General features: G+C 39.5%; 1 protein-coding gene across 25 annotated transcripts in view; it reads left to right on the forward strand.

Moving 5' to 3' along the window:
- Window positions 1-22,438, forward strand: part of TENM3 (teneurin transmembrane protein 3) — a 1,577,510-nt gene that overhangs the window by 1,096,837 nt on the left and 458,235 nt on the right. For 17 of the 25 annotated variants that reach the window (XM_082244015.1, XM_082244035.1, XM_082244033.1 and 14 more), the window contains one exon: window positions 18,210-18,413. The exons of the other annotated variants lie outside the window; for them this stretch is intronic. In XM_082244015.1, the coding sequence (XP_082100141.1) occupies window positions 18,210-18,413 (204 nt within the window). The remainder of the gene's footprint in view (window positions 1-18,209; window positions 18,414-22,438) is intronic. 25 annotated transcript variants of the gene reach the window in all.

A 22,438-nucleotide genomic window follows, 5' to 3' on the forward strand; every position in this document is an offset into this window, starting at 1 on the left:
TTTTTAGGAGCCAGTTTAGTCAGAATCTACAACTGGGGAAAAACACGTTTTTGTTCCATTTTATTACATTTTGAAGATAATCAGAACATGCATATAAGGGGTCCTGGTTCCATTCAGAGAAACCTTTGTAGGTCATGGACTGTATATTGTAAATACACACACTTGTATTTAATATGTGCAAAGGGTAACAGAGTTCACTATGATGCAGAGTAAAGTAAATACGGAATGGACAGAATAGTATTGTGATAATTGTATTGAGGAATTGTGGTAGTCAGATTGCTAAAGATAAAACTAACAATTTAATATATTCCTAACTGATTACAGTTAACACTAGCATGTATGCCTTAGTCCAAAAACAATGATTTGCAAATACAGCAATCTATATTTTAAGATTTACCCTTTAATCAGATTAAAGGCATAAAAAAAAAAAAGAAAAAAGAGAGAGATAGGTGATTGATGGTTGGTTTCTATGGGTTACTTGCTTTTTGATGTTGAGTACATTTAAATACTGTAGGCGATGCTGATAAAAATCACAGTGTGGTTCATAGTTCACCATTTTTAGCAATGCTTTTCATAGCTGTTTTTCATATTACTAGCTCAGTTATTGGAAGCAGAATTAGCCTTCTAGGTCAAGGGTACTAAAGCTCCAGCTCTATTCCGCTGCTATGGTTACTACAAGATGTCTACTACCAGTGCTTTCTGCACATGATAACCCCTGACATAATATATTGTATAGTAATATAATGTAGGGGTCCTTTGCATATTGTTCCCCCCACTTACATACCATGCAATTTTTTTATGATTCTTGTAAGTATGTGTAAAATATATGTGTCATTACTAAAATGTTATCATTGGTTGTCATCCAGGTAGGGGACCCATTAGACCATAATTACTGGACTTGGAGACCAGAGAGCAGTCCTGACAAAATACTATCCAGGAGTTGACCACTTGTGATAATGACAAATGCTAAACATATATGATCACAGTCTAGTGATTGCTTATTCCATGTGTTTCTACATACAAGTGCCAGATATAGAGTGCACACAGTACACCTAGCAATTCTGTATTTTATTTCCAGCGCCAGCCCTCCATTTCTAAAGGCTGTGGTGTCAAAAGTAACAGATTATGTATACCACAATTATTTTGCCCTGGTGCAACTACAAGTAAGAAAATTACTTTTCTGAGCATTTAAGTGCACAAACCTATTTTGACTGTACTACTTCAGCCACTTAGGGAGGATTTTGTGAATATTAGGAATTCCAGGCAGGCACTTAACTTTGGTACTTCTTCATTTACAAAAAAAAAATTGTTTAGTGAAAGAGGGGAAATTTCACTTAGCATACCCAATCACATGCAAGACAAAAAAAAATATATTTTTGCTTGCATATGATTCGATGATGGAAGCCAGCAGAGCTTCATCTTTATCTCATTCACTAAGCTCTGGGAAAATGTACTTCCAATGCGCAACTTCCCTTGAAAAAAGTGAACAGAATCTTTTACTTTAGTAAATCAAGCCCATTGTTTCTGTTCACCTATTTTCTTAGTATATAGCATGTATGCCCTGTCTGCTTAATTTCCCAATGGCAAGCTGACAGTGATGGTGAGCCATGGTTTGTATACATGATTGCAAGGGCAAACAATACTATGCCTATTGGACAACATCTAGTATGCAGTACTTGATTGAAAATTGGTGATTTAAAAAAAAAAAATCGAATACAAGGATTTATAAAAATGTTAATATATTAATATCAGAGAGGACTTGAAATTCAATTCCATATTGGTTCTGATTAGCCCCTTACTTGCCTTTTATTATTTATGATGGCACGGCTCATGGCTAATTGGTTAATTCCTTCAGCGACAGGAGCTCAAGGGAGGGACTGCAGGAATTTCAACCATAGGTATTCTATTAAAATGATAAGATGTCTCAAGTAGCCTATGACCAGTTTTGGTGAGGAATAAACTGACTGGAGATAAAGCACAAAGTATGTTTAAGTTTCTGCCTCCAACAAATCCACCCAGTCTGCTGCAATTCCCTGTCTGGATGGATCAGTTCACTCACGTGTAATAAAGACCAGTTTCATGCTACAATGAAGTTAGCTAGTAAGATAGCAGTTAGATTCAGCAAAAACTTCAGGTTAAGCCAGTCATAAATGGGTAGAATTGTGAACAAAAAAAATCTTAGGAAAAGAATGTTCCAAGAAAGTAAGTTGGTGTTTGTAATCATCAGTGGGTCAAAACCATGATAATTTTGGACTGCAGTAAAGCGAAAATCGTAAGAAGCAGGATATAAAGTTACATAGTTACATAGTTACATAGTAGGTGAGGTTGAATAAAGACAATAGTCCATCCAGTTCAACCTGTGTAGGTGTGTGTGACTGTAATCATCTAACATAGCCCTTTATCTCCTGATCCTTGAGATGTAAGTCTAAGAGTCTTTTGAAAGTCACCATACTACCCGCAGAAACCACCTCTTGTTGTAGACAATTCCACAATCTTGTAGCCCTAACAGTAAAGAACCCCCCACGTTGCCTGAGGTTAAAACGCTTCTCCTCTAATCGCATTGTATGTCCTCGAGTCCTCATGCAATTCCTTCGAATGAACAGCTTTTTTTCTAAGCTGAGATCCCCATTAAGATATTTATAAATTGCTATCATGTCCCCTCTCAGACGTCTCTTCTCCAGGGAAAATAAATCGAGCGATTGCAGCCGCTCTTCATAGGTAAGGTCCTCCAATCCCCTAATTAGTTTAGTTGCCCTTCTCTGGACTCTCTCCAGCTCCAACACATCCCTCCTGAGGACTGGCGACCAGAACTGGACAGAATACTCCAGATGCGGTCGGACCAGAGTTTTATAAAGTGGAAGGATTATAGTCTTATCTCTGGAATACATCCCTTTCTTTATGCATGCTAATATTCTGTTGGCTTTGGAAGCTGCCGCTTGGCATTGCATGCTGTTGCCTAATCTATCATCAACCAAGACTCCCAGATCTTTCTCCATTTTTGAGTCCCCCAAGGGTTCCCCTCCTAACATGTATTGTGTTTTTATGTTTTTGGTCCCCAAGTGCAAAACCTTACACTTCTCCACATTAAACCTCATTTGCCATGTCGTTGCCCACTCCGTAATTTTGTCCAGGTCATTCTGTAGGATATCTGCTTCATGCTGTGCAGTTATTGCCCTGGCCAATTTTGTGTCATCTGCAAAAATTGATAACGAACTACTGATCCCGTCCTCAATGCTGTTTATGAATAAATTGAACAAGGTTGGTCCCAGGACTGAGCCCTGGGGCACCCCGCTTACTACCTCAGCCCAGTCTGAGTATGCGCTGTTTATTACCACCCTTTGGACACGGCCTTTTAGCCAGTTCCGTATCCAAGAGCAAACCCTGCTGTCGATACCTGCAGACCTTATTTTATAAATTAAGCGCTTGTGGGAAACTGTATCAAACGCCTTAGCGAAATCCAAGTACACCACATCCACTGGTCTCCCCCTATCTAGCTCACAGCTCACTTCCTCGTAGAATGCTAAGAGATTGGTTTGACAAGAACGCCCATTTGTAAACCCGTGTTGGTTACTACTGATGATGTTGTTGTCTTTAGCATACTCTACGATATAGTCCCTTATCATCCCCTCCAGAAGTTTACATACTATTGATGTCAAACTGACAGGCCTATAATTTCCCGGGAAAAGTTGTTTTTGAAGGAACAAATTTCTAAAAGTGTTTGTGATTTTCATTTGGTAGAGTCAATTTTTCGAAAATCAAAGGTAACTGCAAAGGAAATCTTTCGAACGACATTCAAATATTCAGAATTTGAGAATTTTTGTATAACTTTTCCTAATAATTTTTGCTCTGTTCTATTCATCTATGGCCAGCTTTAGTAGCTCTTACCGTATGAGGTAGATGCAAGGAGCTTCAAAGGGGGGTAACCCCTGCTTAACAAACAGGGTTTCTCAGATCTCTGGATTACCAACAAAAAAGACAGGAGTAGACCAGTGCATGACAGCAGTGCCTGGTACTTGTAGGACATGAAGTTGTATGCATGAATTTGGGTTGATACTACCTTGGAAATGTGTGCATGGCTTGCACAACAAACCACGTTGCAAAGCCTGAGATTGACAGCCTGGCAAGTGAGTTTATAACCTTCGTAAGTCAGGCCCCTTATATATCACTGAACTGCCTAAAACCCAAGGATATTACACATACCTTTGGAACCAATAATAATACCTTAGAGCGTGGAATAATGTAATACGAAACCTTATAATAAAAGTGTTTCTGACATTCTAACTGCAAAGGAGCAATAAAGATATATTTAATAGGTTGACACACACCATTTGGAACTTGAAGAAAGGCCTTAATTTACTTTATATTACAATTTTTTGATTCATTAAAAATTCCTTGGCTCAGGCTCTAACCAGACTGGAAGCAAAACAAGGAATAGCAGTCATCTTGAATAGTAGAGATTGGCAGGTCCCCTCTGCTGTATTCCAGATTTCAGATGTAAAGGAAATTACAGTATGTGGAAGCAGGTATCAAGCTGCACAGAGTTGAAAGGTATGAAAGGCAAACACATATCATGCTAGTAATATCCATACTGTGAGGTTAAAGATATATCCTTTGTGCGGGCCTAGGGGACAGTTTGTATTTATATTACAGGCATAGGCATTTTGTAATAAAACAAATGAGGCAGCTGTCACTGGCGGAAACATTTTGGGTCAAATAAACTATGTGATCCAAGCACAGTCATTACCCAGTCATAGCATGCGATTTTCTTATGTGTACATAATGAGACGTGTTCTTGTTCATAAGCAAATGAATGTCATTAAGTACAAAAATAAGCAGCACATATAGTTGACTATCAGTCGTATGGAAGATACAAAGGCCGTTGTGCCCAATACCCCTGTGGAGTTTATATAAATTATACTAGTTTCTACAGGTTTATGATACGGCATGCTGTGATGCACATACTACTATTTACATTTCTCTGGGATGCACTTATAAAATGAGTAAATGGAAAATAGTGGTATTGCCTTTAGATTCAGGCAAATTCACTGCCATTACCTCATCAGTACTAAAAAAAAAACTCTAGCTGTAATCTGATTGGTGGCTTCAATTAATACCACCACCAGGTTTTCTAAATGTGCTTTACAGAATGTCAACAGCATTATGGATCCCATTTAAAAATACTAGAAGGGCCTCTGTCGTGAGAATAATTTAGGACCAATAATAATTTAGGGTATGGATATTGTTTGCATTGCCCAACTTGGACCAATGTAAGTTTGCTTATTCAGTTCCTGGCCAATTACTATGGAAGCTGGAAATCAATGTAGTAAGCACTCAGTGATTACCGCTGCCCTCTGGGTCCAATGCCAAGTGGTTGCCCTGTTTCTTATTGAACACAGCAGGTTGCTTGCTAATGTAACCAGAGCAGTCTCTATTTTCTCACAGGTGATGGGGTTTGAGAATAATTTGCATTACCTCATTGAATGCAATTCAATTAGCATTTTCTCAATGAAACGTTCTCTGATTGGGCAAGGTGGAGTTATCAGCCTGTCTCTCCACCTTGGTTAATCAGATAATGCTTTGCATTCATTTAGAAAATGCAAGGTGTTCTCTGAATGGCTCCCGTGCTAAATGAGCGACCTCCCTTGTTTCAGTAGAGCAGCCACTGGGCACAGGACCCGGAAACTAGTGGTTATCAATGTAGTAGCAGTGCCTACTGCAGTGATTTTCATATTATACTGGGATCAGAATTCAACTTTCAATAAACAATGCTGCATAATATAATATCCATGATCTCTGGTTACGATTTTTTTAGCCTCTTTTTACAGCAGAAGCAGAGATAGGCTTAATGTTTTTATGTAATTAATTATCTAAATATATACTCATATACTTATTCTGATGTTGGCTTTTTAATATGGTATATGAGAAGCTTTCCTTAAAATGAACTAGTGGCCAGACTATGGACATTCAAATATTTAAATATTCCAGCAAAATGTATAGTATGCAAACCATTTACAATAGTCCCTTCCCCAGAGGAACTTAGTCTAAAATTTGTAACACATACACTATCCCATATATATTGACATATTACTTGAGGGTATAAAAGAAAATGCACGTGCAACACAAAAAGCAGTCAGCCTTACGGATCACCCATTGACTGCTAGTCAGAACATTGCTTCCTTCCTTCGAAGTTATAAGGCCTTCACTGCGGGTTCTCCTATTTTTTCCCACATAATACCTTTGCATACATCTTCATATCTAATTAGATGAATGGATAGCAAAGACACATCTCCAGCAAAGAAACACAATTCTCTATTAGTTTAACGTAGCTTACATCCCCTTTGGAAAGATTTGCCAGCATCCCATTGTTTTATTTGTATTAATAAAGAATTGGCCAGCTGCATGATACCTTCCGGAATTCTTTACGTCAGCTACAATGAGTTCTTTTAGTATTTTAGCCATAGGAAGAAAAAGAATTGCTCCGTTATAAATTGTTATGCTTTGTAAAGGCTGTGCAAGAGCACTTTTCAATAGCGTTATTTGCATGTAGAGTTTTAATTAAGAGATAACTGTCGCCACAGGTTGACTGCATAAGGCTGCACTATCCAGCTGGGAGATAAATGCCAGTGCCAAGTTTTACAGGTTGACTAGAAAACAGGGGGTCTATAGTATAAAATGGATTTATAATTAAAAGGAGGAACAAAAATGCTGCTGAATTTAGTCCAGGTGGGTTAGAGGAGAGAAAAAAAGGAAACAAACTCAATACCTGTTAAAGTTTCTAAAATATCTTTCATAAATGTGTCATCCTGGTGATAACCAGCACAATCATATGCATTGGTAAAAACAGGCTATGAAACCAATGAATGAACTTTGGAAACTTTTTTTTTTCATTTTTGTTTTTACTCTGTGTTTAATGGATGGCGTGTTGTCTGAACATTTAAGTACCATCTACCCTTTAGAAGTCAAATTATATTAGATGATCATTGCAGTTAATTTCAGGACTGCATGACAGCTGAGACGTTTATGGCATATCTCTTTTGGTCACTTGCATTAAAGCCAAAAACATTTTATTTTTGTTTTAAATACAATGAGGGAGTGTTAAAATCCCAACTGAGGGAGATTTGTTTGCCTTTTCCTGATCGTTATCTATAAAGGGAATTAAGAAAAATTCAAACTTTTGAGGTATCACCAGAAAAGGGTCACAAGGGAAATATTTCAATTGGGACACTAGAGAGAATTTCATTCACTTTGAAGAGAATTCCTTTAATTTCCTGTTGCATCTACAGGGCAGAAAATTAAAAAGGAATTGCCACAATGGGGCACTGATTTCAAACCAAACCTGACAGAAGATTTAAGTCCTAGACCTACACTGACCAAAAACACTGCCTGATTGGATGACATTTTTCTTAAGATAATATGCTTTTCACACAAGATAGGTAGGGTAATATGTAGGAGATCAGACGGTGCCTCTAACTACTTTCTATGCTGATTTGGCAGTGAGTTTGTCAACATGCCGCCACCCCCAACATCTTTCCCACACTTTTGCAATTTGGGTTTGGATGACCGCATAGGATCAGGGTTTGTGGCACACTCAGGCTTGGGTAGTTGACTAACAAATGTATAGGGCAGGTTCCAGATGGAATGCTGCCCTCTTAAAGGAGATGTATGGCCAAAGCTATTAAAGAAGAAAAATGGCCAAAGCTATTTCGGTCCTGCTTCTCCTATGGATCACAGGAGTGCACTTCGTTCTGCACTCCCGTGACCCATTTCTGGCTGACAGTAGGCTAAAGTCTGCTGTCAGCTGAGATCACTCAGCTGGTCCGCACTCTTGAAAGAACCCGACTTTACAGTCGGAATCCACTCAGATGCCTGGGCTGGTAGCTTGGTCAGACTTTCAGTGAGCCGCTGAGAGACTGAGCCAGCCGCTCTCGCCCCCTCCACAGCCAGGCACTCCCGTGAGCACTGGAGGGGCAAAGCAGAGAGCCGGTGACTGACTGGTGATTTTTGATCGCTCCCTCCTCAGTGTAGAGCCAGCTGGGGGCTACAGCTGTGATCGGTGCTGTAGCCATCTAGGTGAATATGATTATTGTTTTTTATTCCCAAATTTCTCTTTTAATGCATGGTCAGAAGCATTTATTAATTATCTTGGGTACATAATTATCTTGGGTACATTTTATAAAGGCAAAGAGGCTGTTCAAGGGAATTGTCCCTTAGTAAATGAGGTGAAACTCTCCCGACTTCCATCATCCAATCATGTGCAAATAAAAATACTTTACTAAACAGCCTATTTACCTTTAGGCTGCATTCACACTTGAGCGTAGCGTTTTTGCGTGTTTTTTTCTTACCGCGATTTTTACCACAATGTTTACCGCGATTAATACTGCGATTTTCAGGCGTCTTTTTCAGGCCTTTTTGGAGGCAGGCATTGACATCTATCAAAAACGCTGGTAATCAGCCCAAAAAGAAGTTCATGTACTTTTTTCAGCTACAGGCGTTTTGCTTCAGGCATTAAAACGCTCAGATGTGAACAGGGGCCATTTAAATGAATGGGGTTTTACTTGTTGGGCGTTTTGGAACGTTTTTTTTTTTAGCGTTTTTGGAGCTGAAAAACGCTCAAAATGCCCAGGTGTGAATGGATATTAGTAAATCAATTCTTTGTATTAAAGCATGTTTATAATAATAATAAATAATAAATAAAAACTCTGAGCTGCTAGATGTACTCTTTTTGTTACCCCTATCAAGTGGTACTATTGTTATTGTATGTTATGTTGAGATTTAGAACACCTCAATATAGGGAATAACCTTATGGATGTAATTTTATTATTACAAAGCCTTACACAGATCTCATCTTAACTATACTATAGACCGCTATTAGCTTACTTTCACCTTGGACTTCTTTTGTGCAAAAAAATTTACATAGCACAATCATTAAAACCGAATTATATACAATGCACTCTAGAAAAGAAAATATACTGTATATGACCTCTGTTAAGGGATAAGCATAGCATTTTAACGTACATTATATTAGATACACACATACTGTACAAGAACCAAGTAGACTATGAACTAATGATATTATGTATTGGATAGCTTAATCCTTCTACGCAAAAAATATCTTTATAATTAGGTTGGAATGCATGTATAATTCATGATTTTCTCCTAGAAATGAAGATAGCTAAAAATACAAACATGTAAAGAATGGTGCCTTAAACTCTAATTTTCCTTATGAATGGAAATCACACATTCATTCGTAGTTGGCTCAGCCAAATTCTTGAAACAACCAATATAACGCCATGTGTTATATTTAGACTGGAATTCTGCGTAATCCTGCGACTGCTCGTTATCACACAATAAATAAATGATGGCACTGAAAACATATGTAGCCATGTAATGTGTTGTACATGTAAGATTAGCACTCAGAGCCAGGGTCCATATCACTATATAGAAGTGAAAGGAAAGAGTCTGCGATAAGACTCACTCTACAGATTAGAAATCCTTTGTGGCCGGTTATCTGTAGATTGTGGTATTTTCCCGCTGTCTAACCGCCAGGAAACCAAAAATATTTACACAGCGCATAAAGCTTATGTCCACGTTTGTTATATATACAGAGGGTTTTATGATAAATTTCTGCAGCAAGGAATATTAAAACCAGTCATAAACATTGGAGATTAGTTGGACATGTGCTCATAATCCACCCATCATCAGAATGGGCACTTTTATCGCAAATGTATCTCTGTGATCGGCAAAAAAATGTAAAATATTTTACAAAGGTCGGTTGCCTGGGGATGCTCTGTGCAACAGGTAGACACACACTATTCTATTGTTAGAAAGGATCTTAAAGAGTAGCTCTGCATTGTTGAGAATAAAACATTCCCCTCTGGCTGGTCTGTGTACTTTGAAGGGATTTTATCAAGCTTTGTTGCAGAGTCCTACCTTTTGTTATTCTGAAGAAATAGCTGTTTGTCTTTGTCCATGTACAAAGTGAATGTGGATGGTAGTGAATTTTTTAAATTACTATAGTGATCAACTGCTGCACTTGCAGTGCTCTAATGAGGAAAATTCAAGGTCTGAATCCCTTTAGAAGTGATTACCTTTTGAGGGTATCGCAACAAAATGAAATGTTTGTTGCAGAGGATGCGAGGATGCCCAAAATCTGATTTGTGTCTTGGTGCAGATTTCTGGGAGAATCAGTAAGCCAATCACACAAGCAGAAAATTAAATTCCCAGAGGTCTTTTAGTACACAATCTGTGTACAGAACATCTCCATGTTGTCACATTATGTAGCATTTTACAGAAAAAACAGCACTGCGGATTGGCAAGGAAAGGTAATTTTCAGTAATGTTATATTACAATATGGCTTTTGACACAATTGTATAAGTTTTTTTTTTTTTTTGCTATTTTTTCCCCCCACTAAAGTAGAAGTTACCCTTTAACCTTCCTAGCGGTATTCCCGAGCGTGACTCGGGGTTACATTTCAGAGCCAAAAGCGGTAACCCCGAGCCACACTCGGGGTAGCGCTAGGAAGATCGCTGGATCCTGGAAGAGGTTTTACTTACCGTTTCTCCGGGATCCAGCGAAGTATGTGGGCGGTATGCGGGCGGTATGCGGCGGCGGAGCTCTCTCCCGATCGTCTGCGAGCCCCGGCTTCCGTCTCCGGCGACGTGACGTCCGCCGGGGGGTGGAACCGGCGGCAAATTCAAATGTAAAACACACAAAACACACTGATACCATTCAAAATAAAATAAAATCACATTACATTGCCCCCCAGTGCCCTTTCCTGCAGTTTTACTGTACTTTTTATGTAAATATATATATATATATACACGTGTGTATATATATATATATATACGTAATTCTTGTGAATGAGCAGCCCAAACCAACCATTATATATATATATAATAAATGTATACAGTTGGTTTGGGCTGCTCATTCACAAGAATTACATGCAAAATAATCATACCGCCAGGGAGGTTAACATCTGAAATATATAGCCTGTTTTAGGGAAATTCAGTAGTGTTATTTGTACCTAAGCAGTACACAGAAATCCACTTGGAAAAGTAGAAAAGCCCTTCTTGATATGTGAGGGTGCCTAGACACTTCTGTGCCTGCAGTCTCAAATCTGTATATCTGCAGTGTGAGATCTAAGGCACTGCTGCCTCTGATTAGTCTCCTAAAATTTGGAGTGGGATCTGGATGTCGCTACTGTGTTACTCGTTGTTTCCTTACTGGAGACTCTGACATGAGGATGCAAAAACCTGCCTCTAGGTAGATGGCCACCTCCACATATTGTACAACAGGGCATGTTAAATCATTAATGGCAAAACGATCAGCAGAAGGGAGACCACAAAAAATGCTAATGACTAGCCCATTGCTTCCAGAATTTAGTTAAATTGACCATTCAGGCTGTATGAAAAAAATCAAACGGATTCCTTTATCCATGCTATATACCGAAGATGGGCGAATCTCTCACTGCAGTTATTGTATTTATAAAGCTGACTATCAAAATACCTAAACAGAGGGGAAGATCTGATTTGAATACTGCTGCTGTTCGGTCAACATCTTTCCTGCTCCTATGAGCTTTCAAAGGCGGGATATCAGGCAGGAGGCGGCTGAAAGGGCCACCCACAGCGCAAATTTTAGTTGGTTCATCAGGAACCAGTCAAAATTCGAAAAGTGTATGGGAAGCTTTACTGTTCAAGTCAGTTTTTAAAGCAGAGCTAAGCTTGGCTTTACTTACCTGTCCTTCAACAGTCTGTCACCTGAACAACACAGTGTACATTTCAAAAATAACTGCAAGCAGGCAGGTAGGTTTATTCTATTGCAGACATTGTATGTCTCTTCTGCAACTAAGAGCCTGCCTGATTACAGTTTTTGAATATGGGATTTTACTTGCTTGTTAATCCAGGAACTCCTACCCCCCAACACAACCATTTTAAGGGTCCTTTCACACTTGTGCTACTTACGATCTTACTTGTGAGGCCCCAAGTTGCAGGACATGTGAAATGCCATGTATCTCTATGAGAGCCACTCCAATTGACACTACTGAAGTCACTACGGCTTCAGAAAGGGTTCCTGCACTACTTTGATCCGACTTTGACACAACTTCAATGTCAGAGTATAAAGGTCTTATCAGAGTCACTTCAAAGTTGTACTCCAAAGTTGCACTGAAAATCGCGCAATTCCCTTTGGTGTATCTTCTATAATTACAGGAGTATAGAAAACCATCATAGATTCTGCAGTATGTCACTTTGGACAAAAGAGAAGGTTTCTTTTGTCAATTAGTAAGAAATCTTCCCATATTTTACCAATCTTACTCTAAGTAACCAGTTACCGTTCATCTTTAATATATATTCAAACAAACAGCCCTTGCAATTTATTAAAAGGCCAAACAAGCTGTTGGACTGACAAGCAGGAGAGCTGGGGATCAAAGTGCCATACTCAGCAGATTTCTCCTTTCTGCTTTTGTACCATCATTATTACGAGGTTCTAAGTGAATCCGTTGGAGGCATTAGTGTTTAAAGTGTTTAAAGTGACACTTCCCGATAATAGTTGACAGTTAGATGATGATGCACGTTTCCTGCTATCATTGATGTATTGCTGTATGGTCACACCAGCAACCGCCTTTTGGCTCTGAAGTATCCGATTAAAGTCAGTTTGATCTGGTGAGTGTGGAGTATTTTTGCACAAGAGCACGGTGGAGAGAAGCACTAGTTGAATGCACATTTATTTTTCACAAGGGGGAATTAAAGACCCAGCACACAATAACTTATTATATTTCACCGAACTATTGCTTTATTGGACTTTTATTAAGCTCAAGCACTGTTTGTTTGAATATATATTATTTGTTTTGACACTGTTTGGTGTTTGAGAACAGCTGCTGCACTGTATAGTACATCATTTATTATATCATATATCATTCAATATTATTTGTTTTAAAAGGCCGCGGGAGTCATATACCATTGATCTTTAGCAGTCCGATGCAGCCTGAAAAATGTGGAAAAGTCAACTACTGTAAAGACTGGTTTTATCTGGAGTGCATTACTTATAGAGTGGGGGATTCAGTGGTGCTTTACATAAAGAAAGCAAAGTTTAGGATTACACTGCATACAGAGTGCAGAGTTCAGGGGTGCGCTATGTACAGATTTCAGGAGTGCACTACGTACAGAGTGCAGAGTTCATGGCTGCCCTGCGTACAAAGTTCAGAGTTTAAAAGTGCATTATGTACAGAGTGCAGGGTTCAGGGGTGTGCTATGCACAGAGTGCAGGGTTCAGGGGTGCACTCGGTACATAGTTCAGGGGTATACTGTATACAGAGTGCAGGGTTTAGGGGTGTGCAACACCAACATCCCCTACCCCCTGGCCTGGCTTTAGTACCTCACTGTGTAGGCGGCTCGGCCACTCCTTGCAGGGAGATTGTTCTCTCCCAGATTTTAGAGATCTGCCCCTGCCATGGCCCGCAATGAGCGTGTGCAGGGATCTGTTGGATTAGGAAACTAATGAGAGAAAAGCAGTCACTTGTAAACACAGAAGGCTTCTGTGTTTTAAAAGTGACAGTGGGGATCGGGAGCAGAAAGTGAGAGACGGAGGTGGCGGGATAGAGTTTGGCAATGTTCTTCCTGCAAATTTGGATGCAAGGGTCACATGACAAGGTCTGGAGGGTCAGATTCAGCCTGCAGGCCTTGTGTTTGACATATGTGACTTGAATTATACTTAGGTATTCATAGACATGAAATGAGCATTGCTTAGTTGACTGATTTTTTATTTAATCACAGATGGCCAAAAACAGCTGGGAAAATAGTGATCAGACATATTAGGAATCCTTTTCTGATCACTGTGTATGCTTGGCCCATTCAAGCATTCATGGTTATGCTACAGACAGCATTCACAGACATCTAGAGAAGACTGGATTGTGTCTGCGTGTCTTACTGCGTCTCTATAAAGATTTAGTCAAACCGTATATCTGGGCCAACATTTAGCTCAAAATAGTAAAAAGATCTGCAGTGTGTTATTTACTTTCTAGCTTGACTTTTGCTTCACTTTCCTCTCTGAACATGTGAGTGTTTTTCCTCTGATCTGCCTCTTTGATGATGAATAATTTCAGAAACTCGACCAAAACACATGCCAGTTTTTAGATTTAGGCTTGCCCTTGAATTGCAGAAATTCACATTTGTACATTTTATAGCATATTTTCACGGTTAGAAAAATATGTTTATTACAGTTTATAATAGGAAATGTTCAACAGCTTTATTGGCATAAAGAATAGTTTTTCTTTCGCCATCAAGCGGTCTCCATTTTAAGACAGTACACAATAAAGTATCATATTATTATGTGATACGTTAAAATAGAAGATATTTATAAGAGGCTTACTGTCATGTCCCTTGAGGAATAGTCTCTTTGATAGTGTATCTTGTAATGTACTGAGCCAGCGTTCCTGTTAGACCCTAGAGAGGCTCTGTACTGAGCGGTAATATATTACTGTTTAATCCTATAGAAAGCCAGCGATAAGTTGTCACCAGGTATGATACTATAACAAAGCAAGTAATCCAATGTAAACTTGTAGGAAATTGTTGTATATAGATGTACTTAACACTGAATACTATTGACAAGCTGTGATGGACTGTGATATTGATACATTTCTGGAACTGAACAAGAAATAATAATCATCGTGGTGGAAATGGTCATGGATTCTGTTCTGTTGCTATATATCTTCTCTCTAGGGATCCTACATAGATGTCTTTATTTGCTCTCGAATTTTGATTAATATTGGATGTAGCCAACCGTTATTCTCTTTTTCTTTTTTTTCTGTATATAGTGTTTATTTGGCTTGGGTTTGTACTGCTGAGAACACCCCAGTGATAAATCTTGACTCAGCAAACATTATCTGTGAACATAACAACTCCCAACATTATTGTGAACATAAGAAAAAGCAGAATTTTGTGTGTGAAGATCTCGTTATTTTTCTTCCCCTCTTGTGTGCTTTAACGCTGGATTAAAACAAGGTCTGCAGATACTATCAGTGTTTGTATGACTGTGTAGTAATACATGACACATGTGTTGGTAGTTTTTAGACTGGGTGCTCCATCTACAGGCATTGTATAGCACTTTCACTCTTGTCTCTCAAGCTACCAATTAGCTGGTGTGAGCGGCTGCTGGCAGTATGTACGAGCGTTCCAGGTTTGAAGTAGTGGGGAAAGCCAGCTGACAATTCTTATTAATCCTGCTATTACATTTTTGTTTTAATGCCCTGCGTGCATGCATGTCTGAGAGCTGGAGTGAAATTCAGCATAGCACACAATTTTCTGAGCCCATCGATTAAATTATGCTGACTATACACCGTCTCGTAAGTGGTGTTCCATATTCGAGTGCATTCATCAATAAGCATGTGCAAGTGAGCAAGCTATGATTAAAGGTTGACACACATTGTTACGTTGGTATTATTTTTTTTACAGTTTTTTTGGATAGTGTTTGAGAAAAATAACACATAGAAAGAGATAGGTTTACGATTGGAGCCACAGACCCAGGTTCTACAAATGCTGAGCAGTTGATACCTAATGCATCCGGAAAGTATTTACAACCCTTCACTTTTTCCACATTTGGTTATGTTACAGTCTTATTCCAAAATAGATTAAATTCATTATTTTCCTCAAAATTCTACAAACAATACCCCATATCGACAATGTGAAATAAGTAAAAAAAAAAAAAAAAAAAGTTAAACATTTTAAAAAAGATGAAAAAAAATAACATGTACATAAGCATTCACAGACTTTGCCATGACAATCAAAATTTTAGAGACCACGTTGTCTTTTACCCTATGTTTTAGTCTGCTCTTTTAGTATATTTTTGATGTGTGTTTAATGTTTCAGTTTTGCATTAATAAAGAAATTTTTGAGTATATATCGCGGTTGCCATGCCCCCTTCCTCCCCTATAGAACTCCTTTCTCTTTTGGGTCATTCCCTTTCCTTGTTATATGACTTGTGTTCTGGAGTCTGAAGGGGGATGCACCACCAATACGGTGAGTCGGTATCTTATACTTTACTGGTGTGATATTGCCCAGTAATTAGAGCGGTCAGGTACTTTTTTCTTCTTTGTTGTTACTGCATTCCACTCAAAATTGAGCCAGGTGCATCCTGTTTCTACAACTTAATTGGCATCCACCTGTGGTAAATTCAGTTGATTGGACATGATTTGGAAAGGCTATATAAGGTTTCACAGTTAACAGTGCATTTCAGAGCATAAACCAAGCCATGAAGTCCAAGGAATTGTCTGTAGACAGGATTGCATCGAGGCACAGATCTGGGGAAGGGTACGGAAACATTTCTGCAGCATTAAAGATCCCAATGAGCACAGTGGCCTCAATCATCTGTAAATGGAAGAAGTTTGGAACCACCAGGACTCTTCCTAGAGCGGGCTGCCTTGCCAAACTGAGCGATTAGGGGGGGGGCCTTAGTCAGGAAGGTGACCAAGAACCCAATGGTCACTCTGACAGGGCTCCAGCGTTTCTCTGTGGAGAGAGCAAAACATTTCAGAAAAAAAACCTCTGCAGCACTCCACCAGTCAGGCCTGTATGGTAGAGTGGCCAGATGGAAGCCACCCCTCAGTACAAGGCACATGACAGCCCACCTGGAATTTGCCAAAAGGCACCTGAAGGACTCTCAGACCATGAGAAACAAAATTCTGTGGTCTGATGAAACAAAGATGGAACTCTTTGGCCTGAATGCCAAGTGACATGTCTGGAGGAAACCAGGCAAAGCTCATCACCTGGCCATTACCATCCTTACAGTGAAGCATGGTGGTGGCAGCATCATGCTGCGGAGATGTTTTTCAGCGGCAAGAACTGGGAGACTAGTCAAGATGGAGGGAAAAAATGAATGCAGCAATGTACAGAGACATCCTTGATAAACCTGCTCCAGAGCGCTCTGGACCACAGACTGGGGCAAAGGTTAATCTTCCAATGACCTTAAGCACACAGCCAAGATAATAAAGGAGTGGCTATGGGACAACTCTGTGAATGTCCTTGAGTGGCCCAGCCAGAGCCCAGACTTGAACTCAATTGAACATCTCTGGAGAGATCTGAAATTGGCTGTGCACTGACACTCCTCATCTAACCTGACGGAGCTTAAGAGTTCCTGGAAAGAAGAATGGGAGAAACTGCCCAAAAATAGGTGTGCCAACCTTGTAGCATCATACAGACTTGAGGCTGTAATTGGTGCCAAAGGTGCTTCAACAAAGTATTGAGCAAAGGCTGTGAAAACTTATCTACATGTGATTTTTTTTATTTTTAATACATTTGCAAAGATTTAAAAAAAAACTTCTTTCATGTTGTCATTATGGGGTATTGTTTTCAGAATTTTGAGGAAAATAAAGAATGTAATCAATTTTGGAATAAGGCTGTAACATAACATAATGAGAAAAAAGTGAAGTGCTGTGAATACTTTCCGGATGCACTGTATTTTTGCATTCTGTAAATGACGGTTTCCTGAATGATGAAGTGGTGTTACTGTCAGGTTCTCCAGGTGATCCAGGTGAAATCACATTTACAAAAATGTATTTTGTGTGAGAAAGCTGGTTTCAAGAAGGCATGGCACTATGCATATTAAACATTAGGATTTTAAGTTAACGTACACTTTAGGCTGCTCATCTAAAATATAATCATCTATTGGATATGAACTAGCAGTATTTACTAGGATGTAAATTCGCCAAAGTTGATTTCTACATTTTTCGTAAAATAGCAACTAATTTATTCCTCCTCCAAGATTGCCCTGAAATCTTCTTACTTTGGCACAGTTGTGGCCAGACGGAAAAGGGTATAATATTCCTTTACCATGTGATATTTAATATGTTCTTTGTGGGAATATATGTAGAACTCCAATACTCCTGATACTGATTGTCCTTCTGAAAAAGCTGAACTCCCCACTTGTCATGGTTTTACAGGGGACGATGGAGGATCTCCTGCCAGGGTCTTGGAGGGCAGAGAAGATCTATAGATGATCAAAGCCTTTCTTCAGCATAGGCAGAGGAACCCATTTTGGTTGGATTTACTGCTAAAGCATGGTTACCCCATAAAATATCAGAAGTAATTTATAATTTAGTATTTATTTTTTTAAATTATTATTATTGCTTTAAATATAGATTTCACTTATAATTTTTGTTTGCTCGTATCGATACATTACTCCTTGGCTTGTTTTTACATCTTGGTTATTTCTGTCCTTAGGTTCTCCCATGCCATCCTCATCTTCTAGTCCTTCCGTTAATGAACATTTACATTCCCCTACTTCATCTCCCCATCTTCATGACAACCAGAGGTGGTTATTAAGTGCTAGTGCCAAGCAGTCAGTTCAGGACTCTGATGACGAGTTTAATGCCAGCACACATTTGGTGCATCCAAGTTTTCTGTCAGAGAGTGCCCTGTGTCATGGTAAGCGTAGGACACCTTGTCCTTAGATCTGCTCTCTTCTCAATGCATTTTTTTTTATAATTTATTGAAGCCTCTGCTTTATTGTTTATATATGCCTCCTGTCATCCCATGTTATTTTGTATACAATAACGGGGGGAGTTTATTATCATGTATTACCACTTTGTAAAGGCAAGCTGGCATTTAGAACTGCAACCCAAGATTTTCCCAATGAAAAAATATTGGATCATGTTCCATTTGTGCCAAGTTATGATACAGTGATCGGTGGAGTTTCTGAAAACAGAAGCACAACTCCAGCAAAAAATGTTTTATTTTGGATAGAACTTGTAAGGGATAGAGCACCTGATAGGTTTTTGTCATGTGTGGCCCTATTAGAGAGATACACCCTCATTTCCTTCTGTCAGTGCTGGAAGTAATAGGAATCTCTCCAAAGGGACACAAACAAAAACATAGGATGCATTCCTTTCTTGATAATGATCACACCCACTCCAATTTTTGTACAGGAGATATAGGGACAGGAAGTAAGGGAAAATCTCCCATGGGAGATGTGGGCCATAGACAGAAGAAGACCCTTACAGAAATTTTGGTTCTTTCCTGCTCTATCCAAAAAAATAAAAATGTCATGTTCCCGATATAATGGAATTTCCTAAATAAAATGTTTCCATTCTTAGTGTTTCCATTGTGTCTCATATACTTCACTTACTTATATTCAGTTTGTCATACGAATACTGATCCAAATGAGATATTTTTTAATGGATAAGTAAACTTTCAAACACACATTTACAAACTTTTTTTGCCTTCACCGTCCTGACCTCAACCTACCCACTCTTCCTCAACAGCACCTTACTTGCCTAGTTCTTGCCACCACAGCCTGCTGCATTGTTTACATCCTGCGGCTGGTCTACCCTTTCCATTGGCCACCTGTGTGCAGTAGGTTTTTTCCTGACACAGGGGATGCTCAGGATACAACCCCATATAAATCTTTTGGGCTCTACAGTGAACATGGGGACATTGGATAGAAGAGGCCGGTTGCAGGATGACAACATTGCCGCGGGCCTTGGAAGCAAGAACTAGGTGAGTAGGGCGCTATGGAAAGGAAAGGTGAGGGGGGTTGAGCTGAGGATGGTAGGGGCAAAAGTATTGAAAGTTAACCACCCATTGCTAGCCAGCTTCAGAAAATATGACTTCCCCGGCTGTCATACTGTTTCTCTTGCTTCACTTCTGTCTAAATGACTTACCCAGAAAAAGTATGCAGATCAGGGGGCTGTACTCTGACCTCACTTGCTGCCTCCTTATTTTGGTTCAGTATTGAAGTCTGAGACAGCCAGGAAGTTAGTATTTTCCAGACTAGAACAGCCATCCTGTCTCCCTCATGCAAATGTTCCTGTTCTTCCAGTAGCTAAAGATTAGACTGTCTGTGTGCCATTTCATTCATTAACGCTCCAGAATAGGATAACTGCGGCACTTATACTCGGTTTCTGCAAAAAAGGATCGCTTTAATCAAAAGTTTGGTTCCTGCACTGTTCAAAGCACATATGTGATTAAGCAACATAAAAATATGCCACCTATAACAGCTGCTTCACCAGCTTTCAGCGCACATTTGTTTGCCCAGAATGCCACAGAAATGAAATTCAGCCCCGAGCGAAGCAGCTGTGGACTTACCCTTACCCCCTGGCATCCTGCCACAGAGACATGTAACGTTGACAGTTATGGTGCTACGGCAAGTTACAAAGCTGTCTATCAGCTTGTCAGTCAAAGAACAGAGTTACATCTCGTTAGGTGCCATGGTGAAATATTCACACTGATCCATGACCGGGCAACAGTGTTCATTTATTTCCACCGTCTGTCCGGCTTTATGTGTTTTCCATTCTATTGTTCAAAAATCAGAAGTCAGACAAAATGCATGTCAGGTTCAAGGAATTCAAAATTGTAAATGAAAATTAAGCTGTGCATGTCATAACCGTACGCGTCTGTAATTGCGCAGATGAACACAAACGTGCGGAACAATTATTGAAGTCATACAAACTCACATCTATTTTAAATATGAGAGGGATGGAAATGTTTGCAGTGTGGGATTATATATTTGAAACATACACAGATTCAGTGTATGTCACCCGTTGTGTGTCTTTGGGGTCAGCTATTTACTTTATTTAATGTGATTCAATAAAATTAAATTCCAGACTTGGAAAAGCCACAGACTTAGTTTTTTGGGGTTACACTGCAGTTCATTTACCTGATTGAAAGCAGTATTAACCATTTGATCTCCACAAGATTTACCCCCCTTTATGACCAGGTCATTTTTTGCAATACAGCACTGCATTACTTTTAACTGACAATTGTGCAGTCGTGCAACACTGTACCCAAATAAAATGTATGTCTTTTTTTTTCTCCACAAATAGAGCTTTATTTTGTTTTATTTTTTGCCCTATAAAGTAAAAAAGGCCGTCTATTTTTAAAAAAAAAAAAAAAAACAGTTTTTACTTTTTGTTATTAAACATATCCAATAAAAAAATGTAAAATAATCAAATTTTTTCATCAATTTAGGCCAATATGTATTCTGCTACATATTAAAAATTACAATCAACGTATATTGATTGGTTTTCACAAAAGTTGTAGCGTCTAGAAACTATGAGATAAAAAATAAATAAATTTTTTAATTATAATAGCAATGGCGGCAATCAGCAACTTATAGCGGGACAGCAATATTGCGGTGAACAAATTGGACACTAAATCCCCGTACACACGTAGCGATTGTCGGCCGTAAATATTCGGCCACCGACCGATCGGCCGATTGTCGGCTTGTTAGTATGATGCTTCCGACAACCGACTGCGACTTTTCGGCCGAACAGAATCTGGTGTGCAGGCATTAAAATTTTTGTTGGCCAACACCAGAACGGCCGATTGTTCGCCAGTCAGTACAGAAATCGGCCGACAAACAGCAGATGAGCAAGACTGGGCATGCTCAGAGAAGAAAAAACACACGGAAAGTTAACCATCACATGACATCACTTCTGCAGTCGGCTGTTGTTGGCCGACAAAATTCGTGTGCAGTCTTTAGCACTTTTCAACCGACAGGACAGCACCGGACAAAAGACGGCCAATCGTTCGGCCGACATTCGGTACATGTGTACGGGGCTTAACTGACACTTCTGACACTTTTTTGGGAATCAGTGACACTAATACAGCGATCAGTGCTAAAAATATGGACTGCCACTGTACTAATGACACTGGCTGGGAAGGGGGTAAACATCAGGGGCGACCAAAGGGTTAACTGTGTGCTTAGCCTGTTTTTGTGTACCGTGTGGGAGGTGCTTTTACTAGGGGAAGGCATAGATCAATGTCCCTGCTTTTTTTTTTTTTTTCCATAAATTTTTATTGAAAACGATTGCAAAATACAGATTGTCAACATAGAAATAAACCATAATGCAGGTACATATGAAGAAACTGGTACATTCACAGGATAAGATTAGAGAGGTATAAGCGATGGTCGTAGGGTCCATATGCGACATATATATCGTAAAACCTGAGGCAAACCCAAAAACACTCTAGAACGTAAGTAACTTGTAAAACCTTGAACAGTGACTAGCCTGAGGTGTCTGGTCATCAAGACCATAAAGAGGAATACCTGTCCCCTCATTGGGATCATACCGTGGACAGGTAGACCCGGTTTCGCTACTGCGAGGAGGCAGGCCTGCCACTACCCACCCCCTCGATACCAGACTACACACGGGTAACATGCAACGGACCCAACATTTCTCAAACAGAACCTATGTAGGCAAACTTATAATGGTTCAGCATCATAAAAGTAAAGATGTAAGCACAAAGAGGATCAATGTCCCTGCTTTGACAGTACTGCAATTTGCCTTGTTTACATAGGCAGATGATCGGCAAGTGCCGGCGGACATCGAATGCACGGTACCCGCTTATCCGCTCCCGCTGTGCATAATCACAGCGGGAGTGAGCTGTAGACAGCACGCATTCGCACCTGCTACCCAGAAGTGCAAGATCACACATATATATATATATAT

The sequence above is a fragment of the Pelophylax lessonae genome (assembly GCF_965119305.1).
Source record: "Pelophylax lessonae genome assembly, chromosome: 1".
NCBI classification, from domain to species: Eukaryota; Metazoa; Chordata; class Amphibia; order Anura; family Ranidae; genus Pelophylax; species Pelophylax lessonae.